Raw genomic sequence first — 23089 nt, forward strand, 5'->3', positions numbered from 1 at the left:
ATTTAGTATTTTTACCTATTTTCTTAATACTTAATAGTAACTTAAAAAAGTAATATTTAAATTTATTAATATATTTAAAGACTAAAGTTAGGCTATACTTAACTTTTATATAATATATAGTTTTTATAATTATTACTTCCTAAGTATTAATTAGCTATATTTACCTTTAATTTATATTCCTTATACTACTCTATATTACCTTATAACCTAATCTAATCTATTACTAACCTACTAAGCTAGCTTTAGCCTACTAATATTTACAGTTTTTCCCCTAATACTAAAACCTTTATTTTATAATTTACCTTTTTACCTCTCTTTTCCCTCTTACTTCTTTTCTTTTACCTTATAATAGCCTTCAATTCCTATAATATAACATTTATACTATTAATTTAATTACTTTAACTATATATTTTAACTCTATAAACTACGCCTAGTATTAGCTATTATTACTACCTAATCTAATAGCTATAATAAAGGCCTATTACTTTATTAATAGGTCCTAATCCTGCCTTAAGCAATTAGTTAGGTCTTCTAAAGCCCTTAATTTACTTATAATAGTTAGTATAATAAATATATTTTATATATTTAGGAGCCTTATAGTATAATTAAAAATTATAAGATTAACTTATTATATTAGTATTAATTTATTAATATATAGTAAGTCTTTACTTATAATATTTAAATACTAAAGGAAGGTATATAAATTAAGGATATTATTAATATTAAGATTATTAATATTAGTTAGATTACTGTTTATATAGGTATTAACTATTATAATAGGATAGTTATAGCTATTAATACTAATTATATAGTATAGTATTTTTAGATAGTCTTTATAGTTTCTAGTTTATTTAGAATTAGGCCTTTAGGGTTAAAGCCTTAGTATTAATTACCTTAACTAAGTAATAATAGAGAAGGCTTTTAGCCTACTAAAGCTAGGGAAAATATCTTTTTATACTTATAGATTAAGGCTACTTATTTAGTTAGATTATAAGGTTAAAGGCAGTGCTATATAACCTTAAGACTTACTTTTAAAGTTATTATATTTTTTAGTATTATATATAATACTTTATATATAATATACTAAAAAATAAGTATTATATTATATTATTCTTATTATAAGACCTTATTAACTATACCTTATATATTACTATAAAGATATTTTATCTTTTTAATAATTATTACTTTTTAAATTACTTTTAAGTAATTATAGTAAATAATAATATATATTTTAATATTAAAAAGCTAAATATAAAGATTAAAGCTAAATTATAACTTATACTTTTACTTTATTTTTATTTTATATAATATATAATATATATCTTAAACTTTATTATATAAGAAATTATAAATTATATTAAAATTAAGTTTTAAAAAAAAGATATTAAAGATAATAATAAAAAGGATATTCTTTTTATTAATAAAAGCTTTAAAAATAAAGATTTTATAAATAATTAATTTAATATTTTAAAATAATAAATTATAAAGTAATTATTTAATACTATTAATACTAATTATTTATTTTTAGTTATTCTTTAAGTATATATATTTTATTTTATTATACTTTCTTTATAATAATTATTTATAGTAATTACTTATAGTAACTATTTTTAAATTTATTTTTATTAATATTTTTTTTAAGTATATTACTTTACTATTAAGTTTACTTAAAGTCTTAAGTTTATATAAAAATTTAAAGATATTTAAGCTTATTAAATATAAAATAAAATAATTTTATAACCTTTAAAATTAATATATAATATCTTAATTTAATAAAACTTAATAACTTTAATACTTATAAAAGCTAAAATATTAAAATTATTAATTTAAAAATAATTTAAAAATTATTTTAATAAAAATTATAAAATTATAATTAAAAATTAAAAGTAAATTAATTACTTTATTAATTATATTTATATTTTTATTTATCTTTTTAATTTTATTAATTACTTTATTATTAATAGCTTATTAATTATATAAATTTAGCTTAAGATTATTAATTACTATTTTAATATTTATTAAAATAAGCTTTTTTAACTTAAAAATAACTTATATTATTAACTTTAAATTAAGGTTTTTTTTTATAGTATTTATTAAGTTATATTAAAGCTATATAAATATATAAATCTATTTATAATTAAAACTTTTTATTTTATTATATTTTTTTTTTTATTTTTACTTAAATTTAATTAAAATACTTAATAAAATAGTATTTAATTTATTTTTCTCTTTTTAAATATTAGTAATATTAAAAAATAAGCTAAAATTAATTTTATTTAACTTTATACCTTTTATTATATATTTAGGATTACTAATTTAATTATTTCTTTATTTATAAAAAAATAAACTTTTTTTTTTAATTTTTTTAATTTTAAAAAGGTATTTATAGTAATTAAATATAGTAATTATATACTAATTATAATTTATAAGCTAATTATTTTTAAGTTTTTATATTAATAATATATAAATTATTTTTTAAAAAAAGTATATTAAGTATAATATTATTATATATATTTAATTAATATAAAAATAAAAAAAATAATTAAAAGAAAATCTTTTATAATTTTAAGCTTATATTTTTTATAATTTTAATTATTTTATTTTATTTTTTTTTTTTTTTTAGTTGCCGTTAGCCTTATTCAGGGCTATCGAGCTTTTAACTTTTTATATAATGGCTTAAACAGTGAGGCCCCTATAGTAGGCTAGAATTACAGGAGTCAATATCAGTTAAGGTTTATCTGCCTCAAGTGGCGCAATTGCTGCCTTGACCAAGCAGCATAAGTACCGCCCTTCGGCAGCTGTATCGACCTTCTTCCTTCACCCCTGCGACCCTTGCAACATACCGGGCCTAGTGCACCCATCGCTGGGGTGAAGGCGGGGTAATGGCGGGGTTCGAAGGTTTGAAGGAAGAAGGTTGACTTTTGTGTAAGTTAGTCGGCGAAAGCCAAATTGACCTGAAGTCGATGACGACTCCATCAATTAAATGCACGTGCCTAGGCACGTGACCAACCGCCCTTGCGTCTAAACAGATAAAGTGAAATCAATAATGAAACAGTGGTTGAACTGGGGTTAATTATTTTATATTAAGCTTTATAACTAAAAATCTTCTTATAATATAGCTAAGTACTATTATAGTTAAAAAAGCTTAAAGTATTTATTACTTTATATATTAATATAAATAATATATTTTAAAAGTTTTTTTAATTAAAAAAAGGGTTTTTTTATATTTTTATTTTATAATTACTTTAAATCTATTTTAAAAGCCTTTTAATTTAAACTTATTTAAGCTTTCTTTTTTTATAAAAAAGTCTTTAAAGTAACTTAAAAAGCTATAAAAGGCCTTTATATATTTAACTTTATTTAAAAAAGTACCTTTATATTTAAACTTTTTTTATTTTTTAATAATATATAAAAAAAAAGTTATTTATATAAATACTTTATTAACTATATATTAGCCTCTATTTTCTAATATTTTTTAATTATAATTATTTTCCTTTAATCCTTAAAATTTATAACTATTATAATTATTTACTTATAAATTACTATTACTTATTTTTTTATATTTACTTTAGTTTTTTTATAATTTTAATTTTATTAACTTTTCTCTTTATATACTTTTAAAAAGACTTAAGTAAAATAAAGTTTAATATAGTAACTTATAATAATAATTATAAATTAAAAGCTAATTTAATAAAATAAATTCTTAAATTATTAATATAAAGTAATTAATTAAAAACTAATATAATATTTCTTATAAATAGTATATATTTATATAATTTTATTTCTTTTTAATTTTTAAAGCTTTTTTTATATATAAATTATTATAAATAATTACTATAAATATATCTTTATATTAATTTTATTATTTATAGAAATATAATCTTACTTATAAGTACCTATAAGTACCTTTTTATATCTATATATATTATAAGTATTTATTAAATCTTAAAAAGTACTTATAAGTACCTATAAGTAAGATTATTTACTTAACTAAATATCTAGGTAATTAGGTATTAAACCTTTAATAAATACCTATAGGAATTTTAAAGCCTAGTGCCTACTTGTCGCCAAAGGTCATTAAAAGGCCAATGGGTCAGTGGCATGTCTGGCCATGCAGTGAGAAGGACCTCGAGCCGTTGCTTTCTATTTTTCTTGAGCCATCGCTTCTGTATGGTCTCTTCATGCCGCTCTAGAATTCTCCTAAGGATCTCATAGTTCTGATAGATGCTTTTTCATCTTCTCTTTGACTCGATTTCAACCTCGTCTGCTGGTGTGTTCTTCAGTGGGAAAGGATAAGAATCCCATTCTTCTCCACTATCACTTCCGGAAGCATCAGGGGAAGAGGCTCCATCACGAGACATTTTCTTTCCAAGTGTGGCCTTTGTATGATACTCTTCAATTTGGTTGTATTGTCGGTCACTCAATGTGATGTTGATGTTTTGAAACAGTGTCTTCCTCAAATCACGCGTCGCAGTTACTCAATACCGTTGGGACTCAACGGTCGAACAATATTCCGTCCAATGATTAACTACCTAGCTAAGGTAGGTACTGTATTGATTTCTTTTATTTATTTATTTATTTATATTTTTTTTTTTTTTTTTGCTTCTTCCAACTAGCAGCCACAAGCTTATTTATAGTAGTTACGCATCCAATTCGCAATCTTGTGCGCCCACTCAAATCTGCTGGTCTGTTTGAGACCGTCAATTTTGAGCATATGAAAGTTGAGTTTTTCCTGTAGTGGCTTAGCCTTGCTGTGTAAGCTACCTGATGTATAGTTCGTTAGATCATTTTTGGGGACGGTAAAATGTTTAACGCGATACTAAATCCATTGCTCCGTTGGCTTCAATTACTATTTCCCCATACCCCGCGCGGGTCATTTCAACGGGTCTGGGGTAAACATTTTGGCGTTAAACATGAGTCACAAGGAGCCGATGTCAAGGTATAAATTGTGTAGAAGTCCACATCGTTTGTGATCATCAGAGAGCACGGCTCACATTAATTCAACATGTCTTCCGAGCCCATCACATTCGCCATCATTGGTGTCGGCTTGATTGGGCCTCGTCACGCCCAGACTGTGATCAAGAACAGCCAAGCAAAGCTGGTAGCTGTTGTCGATCTCATGCCAAATGGCGAACAACTAGCTCAAGAGCTTGGAGCTGCCTACTTCAAATCCGTGACCGATATGCTGCAATCGTCGACTAAGCCTCAGGCAGCCATTATCTGCACGCCCAATCATACGCACGTCCCCCTTGCTCACGAGTTATCCTCAGCAGGTATTCATATTCTTATCGAAAAGCCTTTTTGTACAGATATTCAGAGTGGCAAGGATTTGGTTGATCATCTCGATAAGTTAGACGTCAAGGCTTTGGTCGCTCATCATCGGCGATTCAATCCCTATATGATGACTGCAAAAGAAACTGTTGGCTCAGGTTCTCTTGGAAAGGTCATTGCAGTGAGTGGAATTTGGGCGACTTATAAACCAATGGAATACTTTGACCCTCCACGGGAATGGCGAAGAGAGGATACGGGCGGTGTTGTTCTCATCAATCTCGTCCATGAGATCGATCTGTTGCACTATCTCTTTGGTCCCATTACACGGGTTCATGCAGAAAAGACGATGTCACAACGTGGGTTTGAGGCTGAAGAGGGTGCAGTTCTGACACTTCGATTCAAGTCCGGTGCCGTCGGAAGCTTCCTGTTCTCAGACAATGTTCCATCTCCGCATAACTTTGAGTCCGGTACTGGAGAGAACCCTCTGATTCCTAAGACTGGAAAGGACTTTTATCGTATTTTTGGCACCGACGCATCATTAAGTGTGCCAGATATGACTCTATCTTCCTATCCTGAAGGCGGAAAGTCATGGCACCAAGAGCTTGTTCAGAAGAACATCCCTGTCCCCGATGGTGTGCCTTTTGAGCTACAGTTGGATCACTTCATCAAGGTTATTCGTGGTGAGGCGACTCCGAGTTGCACACCGAGAGATGGCCTAGCTGCACTTGTTGTCTGCCAGGCTGTGAAAGAGGCATTAAAGGAGGACAAGACAGTGGATATTGACACTTCTGATTTTGGACTCTAATTGGGTAGTGCTTCAGACTCTTCAAGGTTTCTTAGAATTCAAAGACGGATTGTATAATTATAGGGTATATCAAAATAGCAATAGGATACTGAGGGTCTCTAGGTTATACTCTGTAACATATATTGATAATGGTCAGAGACTATGTTATTCTCTGGGCAATTATTGTACTCCTAAATTCATTCTTCTCATCAGCTTCTATCTTCAATGAGTTTTCAATGATCAAACAAATCTCTATTTTCATCAATACTGACGAAGAAGAACTTTCGTGTTCGCAGCGGCAAGTTAAATTATACATGTCTCAACAGCCAAGCTCGTCGTGTTCACCGCAAGGGTATTACGAAACTATCTTGCACCGTCTTCTAAATGTTGTCTCGATCATCAAAAAGCAGACCAGGCAGCCCAACCAGCAAAAACAGGGCCTGACCGGGGATTGAACCCGGGACCTCTCGCAAACTATAGTTCCTTATAAACAGAACTGAGATGTCACTCCCGAAGCAAGAATCATACCGCTAGACCATCAGGCCAGATACTAGATCCTGGGGATACCAGTGCGGCCAGAACCGGGTGCCTATAGACATGCCGACCCCAGCAGCTCTTGCTGCAGATCTAAGGAATTGCTAGATGTTTCTTTCCCATATCCAACGACTTGAGCCAAGCTATTCTCAAGCACCAAGTAATGAGTCGAGTGCTCGTCTTTTTGTTACCTGTTTCACCTGGAGAGTGGTGGTTATTGGCGCTTCGTCCATGAGAGGCTAGCAGACGGCACGGCTCGCAGGATCTACAGCACTAGCCCATGATCGATGAGACCTTATGAGAGTATTGGGCCGCCGCTTGGGAATCGGCTGTAGTCATTGTAACATGATTCTGAGATACTTGAGATTTAATGGTAACACTTGGGGCATGGCTTTAAAAGGTTGAGTCCCCCTGGCTTCCAAAGGCGCACAGGCTGGCTGGGGGTCGTGGTTCTTTCAGACTTCATATTATTTGGCTACTCTGCGGAGAAACAATCTAATTTGTATAAGGTCTCGTTCTATCGTTGAGCTCAAGTCTAAGCTGTTGGGGAGCTGAAATATGTTTGATCTGACTTTGACAAGAAAGCGATACAATGATTGACTGTATCTGATCCTTAATCCCTTTTCTTGCCAATTCTTGGGAGACATAGCCAAAGTCCTAGCAATGCAGTCAAGAGAGCCAAGATAATCGGCTGAAGAGTCTTGACTCCCTTGGCTTGAGCAATAGCACCCACGGCAAAAGGAAGAATCGCGGCACCACTACCACCAAAAGCAGCTGCAAAACCAATAGTACTAACATGCAAGTGCTTGGGCAGCATCTTCGTAGTAGCAACGACTACTGCAGGGAATAATGGACCGAGGAAGAATCCCTGGAGTGCTACTGTTACTGCCGAGACATAAAAGCTCGGAACCAGCCAGAAGATTAGCTGCAGTGCCATAGCGGCAGGCAGATACAGAGACACTGCAACTTTGACACTAAGGAGCGGAGTCACGAACCCCAGGATAGCACGGCCAACGGCGAGACCCAGCCAGAAGCCCATGGAGGTCATACCGGCTGGGTAGTTCTCAGCCTTTCGCACGCGAATCATGAATTGGACGATCCAGCCACCGACAGAAACCTCAACGCCAACGTAGCAGAGGAGGAATGCGGCACAAAGCCAAGTAACACGAGCGAAAGGAAGCTTGAACAAGGCTTCCTTCATGCCCTGGTTTTCCTCGTTGCTGGCGTCCATGGTTTGACGATAGACCTCTGGGCCATTGGGCCAGAATGCCCAGGTGCAAGTGACAAATTCGATAGTGGCCAGCCCGATCTGAGTATAGCGGTTAATACTGTGCTTTTCATGAGCATAACAACACGTGCGGCTCACCATAACATAGTAGAATGTATACCAAGGCAAGTTAGCCTTTGCGATCATGTTAGTTGCGATAAGAGGACTGATGACTCCTCCAACGCCGTAAAAGGCATGAAGGAAGCCAAGAGTCTCATTAGCCCTATCGAGATTGCCAATCCAGGCATTCCAAGCAGCATCACTGATTCCGTTTCCGAAACCAGCGAGACAGTACGCAAGAACCAAGACTGGGTACGGAGGGTGAACAGCGATAATGATGTAGGCGAGAATATGGCAAATTCCACAGGTAATACCAATTCCTCGCTGCCCAATCCGTCGATGCAGGGTATTGTTCAATACTGCTGCCAATATATAGCCAACAAAGGGCGAGAGGAAAACAAGAGACACTATGATGTAACTCAAGTTGTAATATTCTTCTAGCTGCGAACTGTTAGTAACTCGGCCCTCGGAGGAGCCGATTTACGTACGTATGGGATCAAGGCCTGTCATTTTACTGTCAGAAATGTTATCAAACAAGGGTTATAGAAATCATACACCGTATGCAGCATCATTAGCCCCGGAGGTCAAAAGACTCCAAAACGCCGCTCCGGTCCTGAAAACATTTTGGCGGGGATATTTCCAGTTCTCAGCAACCTCCGCGGAAGCATTCTGCGCCGCGACGCTCTCAACACCACCGTCTGAGTAATCTTCACCGTAGCGAGAGCCAAGCCTCCGAGTTTCGTCAAAAATACCCGATCCCTCACTGACCGCAGCGGCAGGGGGCTCGTTGATTGCGCGAGACGTCAGCTCGTAGGAGCCAATTGTGGCGGTAGAAGAGGCAGCCATAGTGGACATGTGCTGACAGGAACGGAGGTTTAGGTTAAATTTAAACGCCGTCTATAATAAAGGGAGTGAAAAACAGGAGGAGGATTCTCAACGACATGATGCGATCTATTTCTTTCTTTTAAACTTGGTTGTTGACGACATCATGTGGATCTTGTACGTGGATAATTGTTCAGCACTTTACGATGAGTTGAGAATATAACCAGATCAGGAATGGATTCACGGGACCCAAGACGGTTCGCCGGACCGTGGAGGAAGAGCTTCGGGTAACAAATTAGGGGATAACATTTTAAGTTAGCTACGGAGTATGCTTATTCCTCTTACGATTGTGAATCATGGCTTCGTATACTCAACCGCAAGAAGTGACGGTAACAGTAACAGTAACAGTAAGCAGAACACATACGTAACATCAATCCTTTGTCCCGTCTCACATGCAGAAACAGCATCAGCCAATATGCAACAGATCAGCGTTGGATCGCATCGGCATCGGCCTTCGCCAAGACACCCAGCAGCGGGTTCGACGCGTGGTAATCTGAGGTGGGCTCCATAATGTAATTTGGGTGCCACCTTAGCCCGGCGCTCTCACTACCTATAATCAACAGTGGCAGTGGTGGAGGCACGGGGGCTTAGTAGCAGTCAGCAAGCGCAAGCTTCTTCCAAAGTCCAGACCACGTTGGCGTGAGACCATTGGACTCTGTGGCTTTTTGCTCTCCCTCAGCTGCTCTCCCAGGAAGCCAATCAACGAAATACCAGCCCTACCAGGAACCCAGCCATGTCACCCCCCGTCAGAACAAAAAAGCTCAGCCCTGAACGGTGACATTGTAGAGATGGGTTTAGTGCTGAATCCAACAAGGCTGGGGATGGGTGGGAAATGCCGTGGTCTCTCTCTTCTTCTAACCCTTCAGGGTCTTTTTTTCCTTCTTCTCATCCTCCTCTCAGATTAATCGATCGATCACCTGCGAACGAATAAAAGTCTCAACCCGTTGCCAAGCAAAGGCCAACCTCCTCCCGCTTTTAAGCTCAGGGCACTGCGGGGAACTGACCGGGCCGCTAGGGCCTCTCCAAACCATAACTCAATTTACCTACCTAGGTACAGCTCCAGCTGCAGTTGAGGTCCAGCTCCTCCTCCCCGTCACCATGGAGCTGAGGGATTATCCTGATCACGATCCCTCTTCACAACACGCGCAATCGAATTGGGAGCCCACGAGTCCTTCTATCGCTAGGAAGCCTATCGGGTCCGTGAAGAATACCTCGCCGTATACCTCTCCCGACTATTCGACCTCGTCCTTTGCCCAGCGCGCAACTCATCAACCATATCTACAACGGCAGACCACGACCGATACGGCCTACTATGGCGCCTCGACACCGCTGGGGATATGGGAGCCGGCGTATCCTCACACGCCGGGTACCGGTCGACCTCAGAATTACAGGGAGGACAGCAACGCTTCGCTCTTGATGGCTAGTGAAGTGCCGAAGAACAGTCCTCCCGATGTACCTCAAGGTCCTCCTGGTATGCCTGGTCCTCCTGGTGTCCCTCCAAATGGCCCTCCTCGGAATAGATTGATAAACTGGTGGATACATGAATGGAAGCCATCATGGAGCATGTACATCCTCGTCTTCTCGGGGATCGCATTTGCCGTGGGCCACCATTTCTACTATCGAGGACTCCATGGACAACTCGCCAACGACCAGCAGGGCAAGTTCCGATACGGCGCTCTGTTAGCATTCCTTTCCAAGGCTTGCTTCCTCAATGCCGTTGTGCTCGCTTTCCGACAGCGCGTCTTGATGATGATCCGTCGCAAGATGCTTACGCTCTCCACTCTTGACTCGCTTTTCGCGGCCTCCGAGGATCTGACAGCCCTTCTCAATTGGGAAGCTTGGGTAAATGCCAAGTTCGCAATGGCGCTTACAATATTCATCTGGACGTCGCCTCTAATTGTCATTTTTACATCTTATACCCTTACTGTGGTACCGCAACGGAAGGAAGAAATAACTCGCTGTCAAAACGTCCGCACGCTCAATTTCACACATGAAGAGACTGTGTACTGGAGAAACCCTGTCAGAGTTGATGGTTACTTCGAGTCATCCGTCTCCCTGTGGAATTCCACTGCTCCAGCGGGAGAAACACCCGATAAGAACAAGCCTGAGGAGTTTGACTACTTCACGGCATCGAGTCGTCAATTCGATACCATCGCTTTAAAAACAGCATACACGCAGCAGGCCATTATGCGCCCGAAAGCGCCTGCGGACATTTGTGGCAAGGGTTGGAATTGTTCTTATACCATTGAGTTCGTTGGTCCAGGATACAAATGCACAGATCTGGCTACGGGAGTGAATGCCAAAGTTAAGAAGCTAGGCGATGCAGAATGTCCTTTTGACACATCCGTCCTCGCTCCCATGGGAAATCTCACATACTACGCAATGCTGGACCGAGGAGATTACGAGAACCCCCAGATGGTCGCAGAGGCTGGTGGAAGACCCAAGGCGAAGCCGCCTTACCCGAGGAACTTTGCTGCCTTCCGGACAGAGCCCATCCTTTGGTTCGGCTACGCTGATGTTGAGGACAGAACCAAGCCGCAGCCTGACAAACCTCAGGAAGGCGACTGGTTCAAAGCCTACACCCCGACCATTTTTGGCTGTGAGCACTACCAGACCAAGTACAAGGTTCAGTTCAACCACAGTGGTGGGGTTCAGTATCACGATGTTCAAGAGCGAAAGTTCCTCAAAAAGGTCATAGATACGACCTTCATCCCCGATAAGAAGGACCCCGACAAGAGGCTCAAGGACCGGACCTTGGCGACGCCAGAGGATAATTATGTGTTCCCCAATGACACCAAGAATTATCGCTTGACAGCCGCTTACCACGCCGTGGGAAGTCAATTGCGGGCCATTTTGAATGGTACCACTACAATGCCCAACTTCAACGTTAACAGCGAGATTCTCCAGACGAGATTGCTTGATCGTCTCAATTACCTGCCAGTCGCGAACTTTCCCCTTGAGGTACAAAAGTTTTACGAGGAAATTCTCATATCATTCCTGTCCGATCCGCAAATGTCTGCGGTGTCTTGGGCAGCTGACCCGTCGAAATACTCAGGACGATTCGACAGTGGCCCAGACTTGGATTACCCTTGCGTCAGATGGCAGAATAGAAACTGCTTCTTTTATAACTATGCACAATTGTGGGCAGTGTACGCTTTATCCATGGGCATCACCATTCTTGCTGTGGCGTCTGGCGTGAATGCCATGGAAGAGGATGCCATGATGCGAAGTCTCAGTTTCTCTGCCATTCTTGCAGCCACGAGAGGTTCCAGTCTTGACAAACTTCGATGGGAGAGGGAAGCTGACGTCAAGAGTAGCAAGATTGGGTTCGGAATTGTGTCTGATCGCACTGGCGAGAGGACCTACTCTTTTGGCGTTGAGGGTGACGTGAGCCAGGAAAAGGCTATGGCCACAGGGCGCTCACCAGGTCTCTCGGTGATGAATTGGGGAGACAGGGCGGCGCGCAGAATGAGTTATGCGATGGTGAACAGGAGGGACAGACAGGAAAATTAGATGCTTTTCTTTTCTTTTCTTTTCTTTTCTTTTCTTCTGGATTGGTTTTGGTCCAGGCTGGTGCATTGTTAGCGTATGGCATTGAAGCAATGGAAGCACATTTGGATATGAGCGCATAGCGTTGGATATTTAGTGTTGCAAAACATCTTTCTAATTTACGAAGACATGACCTTCATTTTTACATTGTCAATTGAGTTTGAATCTGTCTGTGTGTAAAGCTTGTATAATCTCCCGCCGAGACGCCCGAGGAAGTTATCCAAGTCCCCCTTCAATATCAATGGTGCCCGTCTACGTATAACAGCACATCTAATGAGTGAGGTCATGGTCACAATGGCATTGTCAATCAACGTTTCCCACCACGCCAAAATATCGATAGACCTTAATGTCCAATCGCTAAAGAGATCGCACAGCACACAAATCCACCTTGCGTTCCCCATTTTACAGTTTCTTCTGATCATTGTTCTGGCGCACCTGTCAAATGATCCATGTCCATTACGGTGATACTGGTGCCACACCGCTAAGAATAGAGAAGCCAAGCAAATCTCAGTGGAGTACTTTAGAGCTCAGCTGTGCTGCCCGCCCGTACTGACAACTCCAGCTACCACTTCAGCTTGCGTGTCCCATCCGTGTCCTCCGCTTCGCACGCTCAATCACACCCAAGATGTCCATCCACGCAGCAGCTGACCTCTCGGACGCTGCGTTAGGCGGTCCAATTCGTATCAAGGACGAGTACTTTATCGACAACTACAACCGCGTCCTCTCCCTCCGCGGTCTAAACATCTCGGGTGCTTCTAAATTACCCACTGAGCCCAACGGCCTGTCTCACCTGGACCATGGCTTCTATGAGAACCATCGCATCGTCACTTTTGTGGGTAGGCCTTTTCCATTGGAAGATGCGCCGCTGCACTTTCGGCGTCTGCAGGCTTGGGGTGCGCCCTTTGTGAGATTGCTTGTTACCTGGGAGTCAATTGGTCATGCTGGGCCAGAACCTGAGGACCTGGATACAGAGTATATCGACTACCTGCGCCAATTGATTGAGCTCATGCCGGAGTATGGTATTAAGTGCTTTGTCTGTGCGCACCAAGATGTTTGGAGTCGGTATAGTGGTGGAAGTGGTGCGCCTGGCTGGACATTTGAAGTTGTAGGTCTCGATATCGAGGCCTTCACCGACACCGGCGCTGCGTATGTCCACAGTCAGGATGAGAAGAAACGTGCGAGTGAACCACCAAATCCAAGAGAGCCAGGTGGTCCATTCCTGTGGCCTTCGGGTTACCAGAAGCTCGCTGCGTCGACAATGGCTACTCTCTTTTGGGCTGGTGATGCTTTAGCTCCCAATCTCAAATGTCGTCGCAAAAAGGATGCTGGTGATGAGGTATCAGCACAACAATTCCTTCAAGACGCCTGCGTTGAAGCCTTCGGTCGCCTCGCAGACGAAGTCAGTCATCTCGAAGCATGCATTGGCTTTGAACCTATGAACGAACCCCATCGCGGCCTGGTCAACCTTCATCATTTCCACTTCTGGAACTACGACACCGACTTACACATCGGCCACTGCCCATCCCTCGCACAGGCTCTCGCTCTTGGAAGTGGCTATGCCCAAGATGTCGATTACTACGTCAAAACATGGCCATTCCCAACTCGTGTATCCCACAAGTCTCGTATTGACCCCAAGGGTCGCTCTGCATGGCTGTCCCTCAATGATCAGCCTATCGGCCACGGTCGGGGAATGGGTGAATGCCTGTGGCGCGCCCATGGCGTCTGGGAGTGGGACGAAAAGAAGAAGACAGCGCGCATTCGCGACGATGACTACTTTGAAGTTGATCATCGGCCGGGTCGTGAGGGAATGCCTATTGAGTGGTACAACGACTGCTATGCGCCTTTTCTGCAAAAGTTCACGGAGCGTGTGTCGCGCAAGAAGGCGAGGCAGTTTAGCTTCATTGAACCGGTCCCAAATGAGTTCATCCCGCCTTGGCCGACACAGGATCCTGACAACAAGAAATGGCTTCAGCAGAAGTATGCCGAGAAGGAAGTGATCAAGGTTCCACGCCCGAACAACTTCGTGTACGCGCCTCATTTCTACGATCTTAACGTCCTTTTTAACAAGAGTCATTCGTGGATGAGCGTCAACGTCCAAGGTCTCACGCGAGGGATGTTTGTCCTCAACGCGCTCTACTTTGGTGTCGGGGGACTTCGACACAATTACAGAGCGCAGCTTGGCAACATTGTCAAGTACGGAAAGAAATCGCTGGGTAAAGTCCCCATGGTCATTGGTGAGATTGGCCTCTCGTACGATATCAATAAGGCAGAAGCTTTCCGCACAGGCTGCTACGACACGCAACGCCATTTGATGAACGGCTTGATCTCCGCAATGGAGGACAACAAGCTCAACTACACACTCTGGAACTACAACCCAAATAACAGAGTTGCGTACGGCGACGGGTGGAACAATGAGGATTTCTCCGTCATCAATGGCGATGAGGTCAGCGATAATGGTCCTGTACGACCTGACTACCGGAATCATCTTCACGAGCATGACGAGCTTTACAAAGGCGGTCGTATCCTCGACGTGATCATCAGACCATATGCTGTAAAAACAGCCGGTATTCCCAAAAAGTCCAACTGGAACCATAAATCACTACGCTTCGAATATGAGTGGACCAGCACAGCGACTAAAGAACCTGTCGATGAGAAGACGCACCTCACTGAGATTTTCATCCCGGGGTATCACTACGACGCACACAAGCTACGTGTCCAGGGAGCGAACGTGGAATGGACGTACGACCAGCCTCGTCAGACGCTATACGTGCGCAGCAGTTTGGCTGGGTACCACAGCATTATCGTGGCTATTGAGAATGAGGCACAGCATCTTCTTGAGAGGGGACGACGACGAAGGGAGTTGTATCCTCCTCAATTCCCATTCAACTTGGTTTCTGCAGGTGTAGAGGACTTGATAGAGGATGTTGACTGGTCTAAGATGTTTACATACTTGCCAGTTGTTATTGTTCTTTTGATTGCTTTTTTCATGAGTCCTTTGATCTCGTGGTTGCCTTAGAGGTTAGAGCCTAGATTTTCCTGTAAACCTCTAGGGAATAGATTGGAATAGAGTTGATAATGGATTAGACAGGATGTCTTTGCACATAGACAATAAAAACTGGTTGGCAAGAATGGTGTGTTTTGAACTTGGTTCGATGAGTCTCGCATCCCCGTTGACGTATCAAGCAAACCGACCAGAAATCAAACGAAGGATGGGAGAGAAGCATAGAGGGCTGTCACATGTTCAAGAAATTTACTGTTTTTAACTGTTATTATTCTTATATGCTAATTCTTGTGAAATGTGACCGCTAATATATCAAAAAGGACTTTTTACTCTGCATCTAGAGGGCATCTTGGTGCAGTGTTGTTAACCTGAATGCCTCCTCTCTTCTTCTCCTTGCTATCATGGAAAGGAAGAGCCCATCCGCCTTCGGTCTCGGGAGTAGAGAGCCATAGTCGAAGAAGATGTCTTCGAGGAACAGGAGGAAGGTGGTCTATGTTATGTCAGCACTCTCGTACCCAGTATGAGTGTTGAATGTGTTAATTTACCTGTGTATGCTGTTCGTGCATGGAGGAGATGTGTGTTGCTGACGAACTGAATATCTCCAACCTCAAGAATCATATGTAAGGCCAACTTCTGGCAAGTCTCCTCCAGCACAGTCATGGCATGCTTCTGCTCCTCACTTAGAGCAGGAATAAGACCCTTGTCAGAAAATCTTGTGAGAGATCTCACAAAGTAAGGATCCCACTTGCAGTAAACTCGACCCTGGCCTCCATTCTCGATGTAGAAGATTGGGTTTCGGATCCATTCCTCCTCACCAACTGATGTCTCGCCCTTACGGTCAAAGTACCAGATTGGTTGTGTCAGAAGCTCAGCAACATCGGGGTTGTTCTTCTGAAGATCATTCCAGACATTGTGAATGCTGACGATATCACTCTCACCACCCTCCTTGGCACGGTGGACGCAGAGAAGACCGACGATGTCGGAGTCGTCGGCATGGAAGTACTGACGGGCTGTTGTGCGGTAGATGCGAACGCGGTCGATTTGTGTAGCATCATCACCAACATCCTTGACGTGGCCGAGGACATGGCCCAGGCCGTTTTGGGAGACAAAGTAGCCGATGTATGTACCGAGACCCATGTAGGCTACTGCGTTCTTGAGAGGACCCCATTCTCCAGCTGGGAAGCGTTTGAAAAGGATGAATCCCTTGCCGTTGAGAAGGTCTTCTCGAAGAGTCTCGAGCACTTTACCCAAGTTTGGAAGAGGGAAGTTTGACTGAAGATATTAGTTTTGAAATTGGGTCATGATACTGTCATCATACCTTGGAGATACCAGTGAGGGGAGTACCACTGGCGATGAAAGCATCAGCTGTATCGCTCAACTCTTGAATCTCCTCATCGGTGAAAGGGTGAGTCCATCGCTCAGGTGAGTTCTCATAGTCCTCCTTCTTCCAAAGTGTAGGACCAGTGATCTCCTTGGGGAAATCAGAGTAAGGCTTTAATGCGTCATAAAGAGGAGGATGTTGACCCGAGGTACGGATACCATCGGGGAAGATTGAACGAGGGGCATCTGCGTTCTTGACTTGGGGGAGAGGAGTCTGAGAAGACTCGTCGATAAGAGCACCTGGAGCCATTGTAGGTGATTGATGTGAGAAGACGCTATAAAGACAAGACAACAATTTCAATTTGAGTAGTGAGTTAATTGACATCAAATGCTATCCTCGGCAATCATCTTATATATACCCTTTTCCCCAGGAATCATCCGTTACCGGCCCCCGCAGTGTAATGACGCCCTTTGTTGGTGTATTGCGTGCTCGAGCTACAATATCACGGAGTCGTACTCCCACCATCAGCGAAACAGGCTAAGCAGGTCAGCGACGAAATTGGCCAATCAGGACCTCGAATTGGGGATGACGTTATTTTCGAGTGCTACGAATCTGGGGTTTTTGTTAATTGAGGTGGTACCAATTCAGTCTCACACGGTTTCTAGGTTCAGGGGAGATAATCGCGGTGTTGATTAGCCCTTGGAATTTCCTAATGGGGATGGGGGTTGCGATTGCGCCATTGCTTGGACGGACAAGTGCCGTTGAGCTGGCTTCGGGATTGTTAGTCACAATCAGATCAGATTTATCTTTTGACAGCTCGAGTTTATTATTTGATGGGATTCACTATCTTGTCGGATTAGTGAGTTCGGTGTGATAGTCCGCATTTCTATTACTTCTTCTGGACAAGCTATTTCACATAAGGAAAAAGCTATAGGATCTTTGTACATTTCAAGCTCAGTTTAGCTACAAGAGTGCAATGTACGGCATGGCCCATGTATTTTCCCATTACATGATATTTCGGGCTCGTCTACTTACCTTGTGTTTACTGCTCCTGACTCAACATACGGCCTCCAATATACCCAACTCCCTCACAATTCTCCAGCCTGATGCCATATGCCATACTTCTACACATACTCGCAGGCAGTAATGGGGAATCTAGTACGATATCCGTCCGGAATGAGAGATGGTGCACGCGCTGGTTTCCCTGTCCCGGAACGTCCTTCTGCCACCCAGCACCATTCATACGAACCTTAGCAAACCTCCTACCGTTTTCCTCGAATATGACATCCGATACAGTAGCCCCAGGCTCTATAGGCCTACTTCGCTTCAAGCCGTAGTCGACAAGACTCGGCCAAGTGGCGCAAACCAGTTGGCAAACCTCCACATAGCTAGACGGGCACTCATGCGATGTAAAGAGCGTTTAATATCAATCAGGAATACATTTTCTGATTTTATAGCCCTATCAACTTTTTCCGTGGGGGCTTGACCGGGTTCAATGCCCATGGTGACGATTTCGTTTAGGGGATAGGAGACATGCACGAGATGTATGATATCTGCGTATAAGATGTTTGTGAGTCTAGCTGTGAGAGGATTATCAAAACAGGATTCGAATGGCCCTTTGGTGTTCTTCTTCATAATATCCCTACACTCTCTGCATGCCCTCCACATGCCCCTGTCCTTTCCATTCTTTTCATATTCGTTTATTGCCTCGCCTTTATGCCTCATGCACAGAACATACTCTGCCTTGAGGATGAAAGTAAGTGTCGACCTACCAATCGGTTTGGAGTCAGAGCCGTTGGATGAATGGTCATCTCCCAAATGGTATACATGGACTGTATGGCGAGGCTGATCAAGAGCAAGTTCCCATATCATCAGCCGTAGTTCTGTTGGCAGCTTGGGAAAGCTGGTGAAGGTATCAGGCTACGGTACAGGAGAAGATATGATGTAGGGCCTTGGAGTTATTTATCGAATATGGGAGGCTTTCAGAGTTCTAAAGAGATCACGATTCTTATACGGCAAGTTGCCTTAGACTAATTTCCGGGCTATTGAATTTTTTACGCACATATGCCACTTGTAGCAGTTACCGAGAGATCACCTAACCTAGTCAATTTTCCTCTGTACAAAAGATTGGTGATTGAACTTGAGCCCAGTAACATGTAGAAATAAGAGCTGGACAGCATGTTCAGTTGCTCAACACGTACGTCCTTCTTTCAGGTCCCAGAGGTCTCATGCAAGGTGTTCATTGATGGAAGACATGTATCTATGATTGCTTCTTTATTGTTCGTGATTTCAAGGCAGTTAATGCCGAAACAGAGAACACATTCACAGTATCCACGATCATGGCGAATACCATCCGAATGAACAATGAAATTCAACTTCACGAGCTCGATCATATCATCAGATGTGCAGCCAAGCGAACTACATTTGTTCTTCTTGTATGTTTGTGCCAAAGGGCTTTCTTTCTGGCAGGCCACCTTGGTCTATCCCGCTGAGATATCAACGGAATTTACAAAAACTCAATTGTTTCCCATTGTTTGCCACACCCATCATTGATCGCAGAAGCAGAATAGAAGTTCTTTGATAAGCATAATCGGTGATTGATAAGATTACTATCAGCGTGTAACTTGCTCCGGAGTACGGAGAGATAACAAGAGCGGATTTTTCCTCGAAGCAGATAAGAAAGATAGGCGACCGCCGTGACCCGCTCTAGTGATGGACCTCAGATAGCGATATAAAAGGCAAACAAATCCCCTCGTCTTCACTTGAACAGCAGATTTAATACCAAGACTTATCACAAGCTTGCTACAAGTAGTCTTCAGACAGAATCATCGCAATGGCCTCTCAAATAACAGTCACTCCCATCTCTCCATCAGCCGAGTCAACCATCGACTTTGGCGCCATCGTCTCAAACATTGACGTTGAAAACATCAGCGGTAAGATATTAGACGCATATTCGTGAATAATTGAAACAACGCATAGTGGGAGAATACCCGTAAAATCGGTAACCTCCTCTGGTAAAACACATCTCTCATCACCAATGAACCCGGGCTGACTGTTTCCAGATGCCGACTTTGACGTAATCCGTGAAGCACTCTTCACTCACCAAGTTCTCGTCTTCAAGAACCAGAACCACCTTTCCCCCAAGGCCCAGTATGAGATCACCCAGCGCTTCGATCCTGAAGCTGCGGGCTCTTATGGCCATGGAAAGACCATTGACGCCAAGCGCTCAATCCTCCATCCTGATCTCAAGACCATCCCTCATCAGCCTCAAGTCCAGGTCATTGGAAATGGCTTCGTTGAGGAGTATGAAGGACTGAAGAACATTCAGCTCCGACATCCTCACCATCGCACATTCCACGCCACCACTATCCCTGATGAGAAGGATTTGGACTTCACCAGGTTCTACAGATGGCACATTGACGCCGCTCTATACGGCCTCGCTCCTCCAGTGGTTACATCACTCCTCGCTGTTCGTGTTCCAGGAGGTCGCAAACAGACCCTTGTCTATGACGACGGATCCAATGAGGAGTTGAGTGTCCCGCTTGGTACTACAGCCTTTGTGTCGGGTTACGCCATGTACGACCGGCTTTCGCCTGAGGATAAGGAGTTTGTGCGTACCACAAAGGTTGAATACGCTCCTCATCCATATGTTTGGATGAGTGGTGCAAAGTCCCGCTCAGATGGTCTGGGCCTGGTCTCCGAGGACAAAGAGATTCCTATCGAGAATCTTCCCCCTGTTGATGAGGACAAGATCCAGATCCTTCCTATGTGCTGGCGTAACCCTGCCACGGGCCGCTTAGCACTCCAGGTTCATCCGTCTGCTGTTCGAAAGCTGCACCTCGCCGATGGTACTGTGATCGATGGTCTCACTGCTGTTCGGGAGCGGGTCCACGAGCTTCAGCGCCCTGGCATTGCTCCTGAGAAGGTATATCCTCATGATTGGGAGCAGGGAGATCTTGTTCTCTTTCATAATCGGGGCGTGATCCATTCAGTGGTTGGCGCTTTTGCGGAAGACGAGGTTAGATTGTTCCGGCAGTGTAACATTGCCGGTAGTAAGCTGCCTGAAGGGCCAGTGGCTGTTGCAGTTGGTGCTTAGATGATGCATGGAAGCTTGATAAGACAAGAAGGAGAAATGCTCAATAGATACACATGGTGATTTAATGATAAACTTGTTTGCCTATAATCCTTTTGAAACCAATTTGCTTGATACAACCATTCGAGCGACTATCCACACTACCTGGAAGTTTTCTCAACATAAGGTTTTGTTGTTAACTATTCAACTTGATATACCTATCTTGCTGAGATACTGGTAAGTTTACATGACTCCTGAGTTCTCAAGTTCTGTACGGATTTCTTCCAGATAACATCCTTTAACTCTTTCTAGCCTTGCCTGTTATGTATCCTGGTCGGCTGATACTGCTTATGGACAGCTATCCTATATCAGAAGGTCTGCCAAGACCTCGGTTAGAGGAAGTGGCCTGTAATCATGAATGATATAAATCACAACATTACCCCTCAGTATAATTCCTTCTCTCAATCAATTATATCGAGCATCAGCCATACTCAGCAACCCCAGATCTTGTCAGTATTCTCCAAGGGCAATATGTTGTATCTATCCAGCGAAGATTTTACCAAAGGTAAGCAATGATAACAACTGAAGCCTTGCACATCTCTGACCTCTAAAAGTCTTCTTCTATGCCTCTTTGGTACACCTAAGTCTTCTCATGACTGTTCATCATTTTAGTAGCCATTTCTCACCTAGCTATGACAGTTCGGGGTCAATTCAGAAGACGACTCCAGCCAAGTATAAATTAGCCGTCTTGTCGTTCCTCTCCTTCTTGAACGCGGCACTTCTTATCGTTTGGGGTACCCTAGAGAGTACTCCTGCGTCTTTACAGACACAGGTCTTCGTTCTAGGATTGGTTATGTTACTTGCGTGGATCGTTATACAGTGTACTTTTCTCGATCCGCCACCAGATAAGCCAAAGACTCGCTGAGCGACTCATGACTTTACCCTGCGGTCAGGCAAGCTTTTGGACGAGTTTCAATGGGTTGAATAGTCGAGTAATAGGCTCATTATTCGTTTACACTACTAAAACAAGGTTATAGAGAAGAGATATATCCTTTCGGCCATTCAAAAGCTCAAGATTGGCCCATCCACTGTTTGATCTCCGATATTGCATCCCTAAACAATAAGTCCGCGTAGAACTCATGAAATTTGAACAAGATCCGTGGCCTCAGAGGTTTGTTCTGCACAGGGTTGCAAGTCATGGACTCGTAGTGAATTTGCACTGTTTCTTCACTTTTCTCTTCCTTCGTCCTCACAACCACGAATCTGTGGACTCCAGCAAACACATCACTGTCACTTCCAAAGCCAAAATCGATGTGGCTCTCAGTGCGGTTTGGCGCAACTTTGGCACCGATCTCAGTCTCGAGAACTTGAAAGACTCCGTACAGAATAGTGTTGACCGGGGGTAATGAAACTTCGGGAAGTTCTGTGCGTGACCACAACTTTCTCGGAGCTGGTCCTGATTCTGTTCATTGTGTCAACTACTGGATCACACTCAGGTCAAGGACAGGCTCACTTGAAAAGTTGACAAGTGTCATACCAAGAGTTGAAAGAGCAACTCGTTCCGGTCTAATCACAGCGCCTCCAAAATATCCCTTGACGAACTTTGCCAATAGAACTTCATCGGATACATCACGATGTTGAGGCGGTACTTCGAGCGTGATGTATCGAGAGTCAGAGTCGTACATGTGCTGTTTCGCGTTGACAACCTCACTAACAGATCTCGATTTCTGGAATTTCTCTGGTACGGTCTTGAACCGCGTTATCAGATTCCGTTCAACTTTGGACACGCGTTTCTGAATCGAGTAGCCATAGACACCGCCAGCAGTGACTACGGCAATAAGTGACGTTGCCAATATTTTCCGAGTTAGGCCTTGTAGTGCCATTGTATTAAAGACGTAATGATGATCAGCAATGACTCAATCGCATGATCGAGACATTTATCTCTTATTTAACACTGATAATGAATTGACTCATCTTATAAAATGCGAAACTCGTGATTGATGATGCATGGGCCAGCTGACCTTGGCATGCCATTTAGCTGACCTGAGTCCGGTTCTACCCGTCTCGTTAAAGCTCAACGTCAGCTTTGGGGATAGTTTCGGATTCGCTTCTGGAGATCGGGGCAGAGTTAAGCCGACTCTGAAGAAAGCGGCGCGACAAGGATGCATGACATGATATGACGGGAGGTTCATTGTTCCGCTCATTCTTTTGTCGCGAAAATGCATGTCTTCTTGGCTTCAATTGAGAACAGATGTTGTTGGTGGTTACATCGCGCGAGAAGGTTCACCAGGGTTGATTTAGAGTTCAATGGCCAATAGTGATCTGTTAAAATGTCATTGAACGGAGAT

At 42.4% G+C, this 23089-nt stretch overlaps 7 protein-coding genes and 1 non-coding gene across 8 annotated transcripts; 4 read left to right on the top strand and 4 right to left on the bottom strand.

Moving 5' to 3' along the window:
* Positions 1 to 5005: 5005 nt before the first annotated feature.
* Positions 5006 to 6076, top strand: J7337_005376 (uncharacterized protein; the record flags this gene model as incomplete). The annotated part of the gene is made up of 1 exon (XM_044823056.1): positions 5006 to 6076. One exon carries the CDS (start codon positions 5006 to 5008, stop codon positions 6074 to 6076), a length of 1071 nt encoding a protein of 356 aa, XP_044681547.1.
* A 415-nt stretch (positions 6077 to 6491) lies between these two features.
* Positions 6492 to 6600, bottom strand: J7337_005377. The gene has a single exon. It is a non-coding gene; the product is annotated as a tRNA-Pro (tRNA).
* A 602-nt stretch (positions 6601 to 7202) lies between these two features.
* On the bottom strand, positions 7203 to 8762 carry J7337_005378 (uncharacterized protein; the record flags this gene model as incomplete). The annotated part of the gene is made up of 3 exons (XM_044823057.1): positions 7203 to 7898; positions 7956 to 8357; positions 8472 to 8762. 3 exons carry the CDS (start codon positions 8760 to 8762, stop codon positions 7203 to 7205), a joined length of 1389 nt encoding a protein of 462 aa, XP_044681548.1.
* Positions 8763 to 9896: 1134 nt separating this feature from the next.
* J7337_005379 (uncharacterized protein) lies at positions 9897 to 12311 on the top strand (the record flags this gene model as incomplete). The annotated part of the gene is made up of 1 exon (XM_044823058.1): positions 9897 to 12311. The coding sequence occupies one exon, from the start codon at positions 9897 to 9899 to the stop codon at positions 12309 to 12311; it is 2415 nt and encodes an 804-aa protein (XP_044681549.1).
* Positions 12312 to 12972: 661 nt separating this feature from the next.
* On the top strand, positions 12973 to 15363 carry J7337_005380 (uncharacterized protein; the record flags this gene model as incomplete). Its single annotated transcript, XM_044823059.1, has 1 exon — positions 12973 to 15363. One exon carries the CDS (start codon positions 12973 to 12975, stop codon positions 15361 to 15363), a length of 2391 nt encoding a protein of 796 aa, XP_044681550.1.
* Positions 15364 to 15674: 311 nt separating this feature from the next.
* J7337_005381 (uncharacterized protein) lies at positions 15675 to 16978 on the bottom strand (the record flags this gene model as incomplete). Its single annotated transcript, XM_044823060.1, has 3 exons — positions 15675 to 15838; positions 15894 to 16620; positions 16667 to 16978. 3 exons carry the CDS (start codon positions 16976 to 16978, stop codon positions 15675 to 15677), a joined length of 1203 nt encoding a protein of 400 aa, XP_044681551.1.
* A 2524-nt stretch (positions 16979 to 19502) lies between these two features.
* XAN1 (Alpha-ketoglutarate-dependent xanthine dioxygenase xan-1) lies at positions 19503 to 20765 on the top strand (the record flags this gene model as incomplete). The annotated part of the gene is made up of 2 exons (XM_044823061.1): positions 19503 to 19602; positions 19732 to 20765. The coding sequence occupies 2 exons, from the start codon at positions 19503 to 19505 to the stop codon at positions 20763 to 20765; spliced, it is 1134 nt and encodes a 377-aa protein (XP_044681552.1).
* Positions 20766 to 21811: 1046 nt separating this feature from the next.
* J7337_005383 (uncharacterized protein) lies at positions 21812 to 22624 on the bottom strand (the record flags this gene model as incomplete). The annotated part of the gene is made up of 2 exons (XM_044823062.1): positions 21812 to 22203; positions 22255 to 22624. 2 exons carry the CDS (start codon positions 22622 to 22624, stop codon positions 21812 to 21814), a joined length of 762 nt encoding a protein of 253 aa, XP_044681553.1.
* Positions 22625 to 23089: the final 465 nt, after the last annotated feature.

The sequence above is a fragment of the Fusarium musae genome, chromosome 4 (assembly GCF_019915245.1).
Source record: "Fusarium musae strain F31 chromosome 4, whole genome shotgun sequence".
NCBI classification, from domain to species: Eukaryota; Fungi; Ascomycota; class Sordariomycetes; order Hypocreales; family Nectriaceae; genus Fusarium; species Fusarium musae.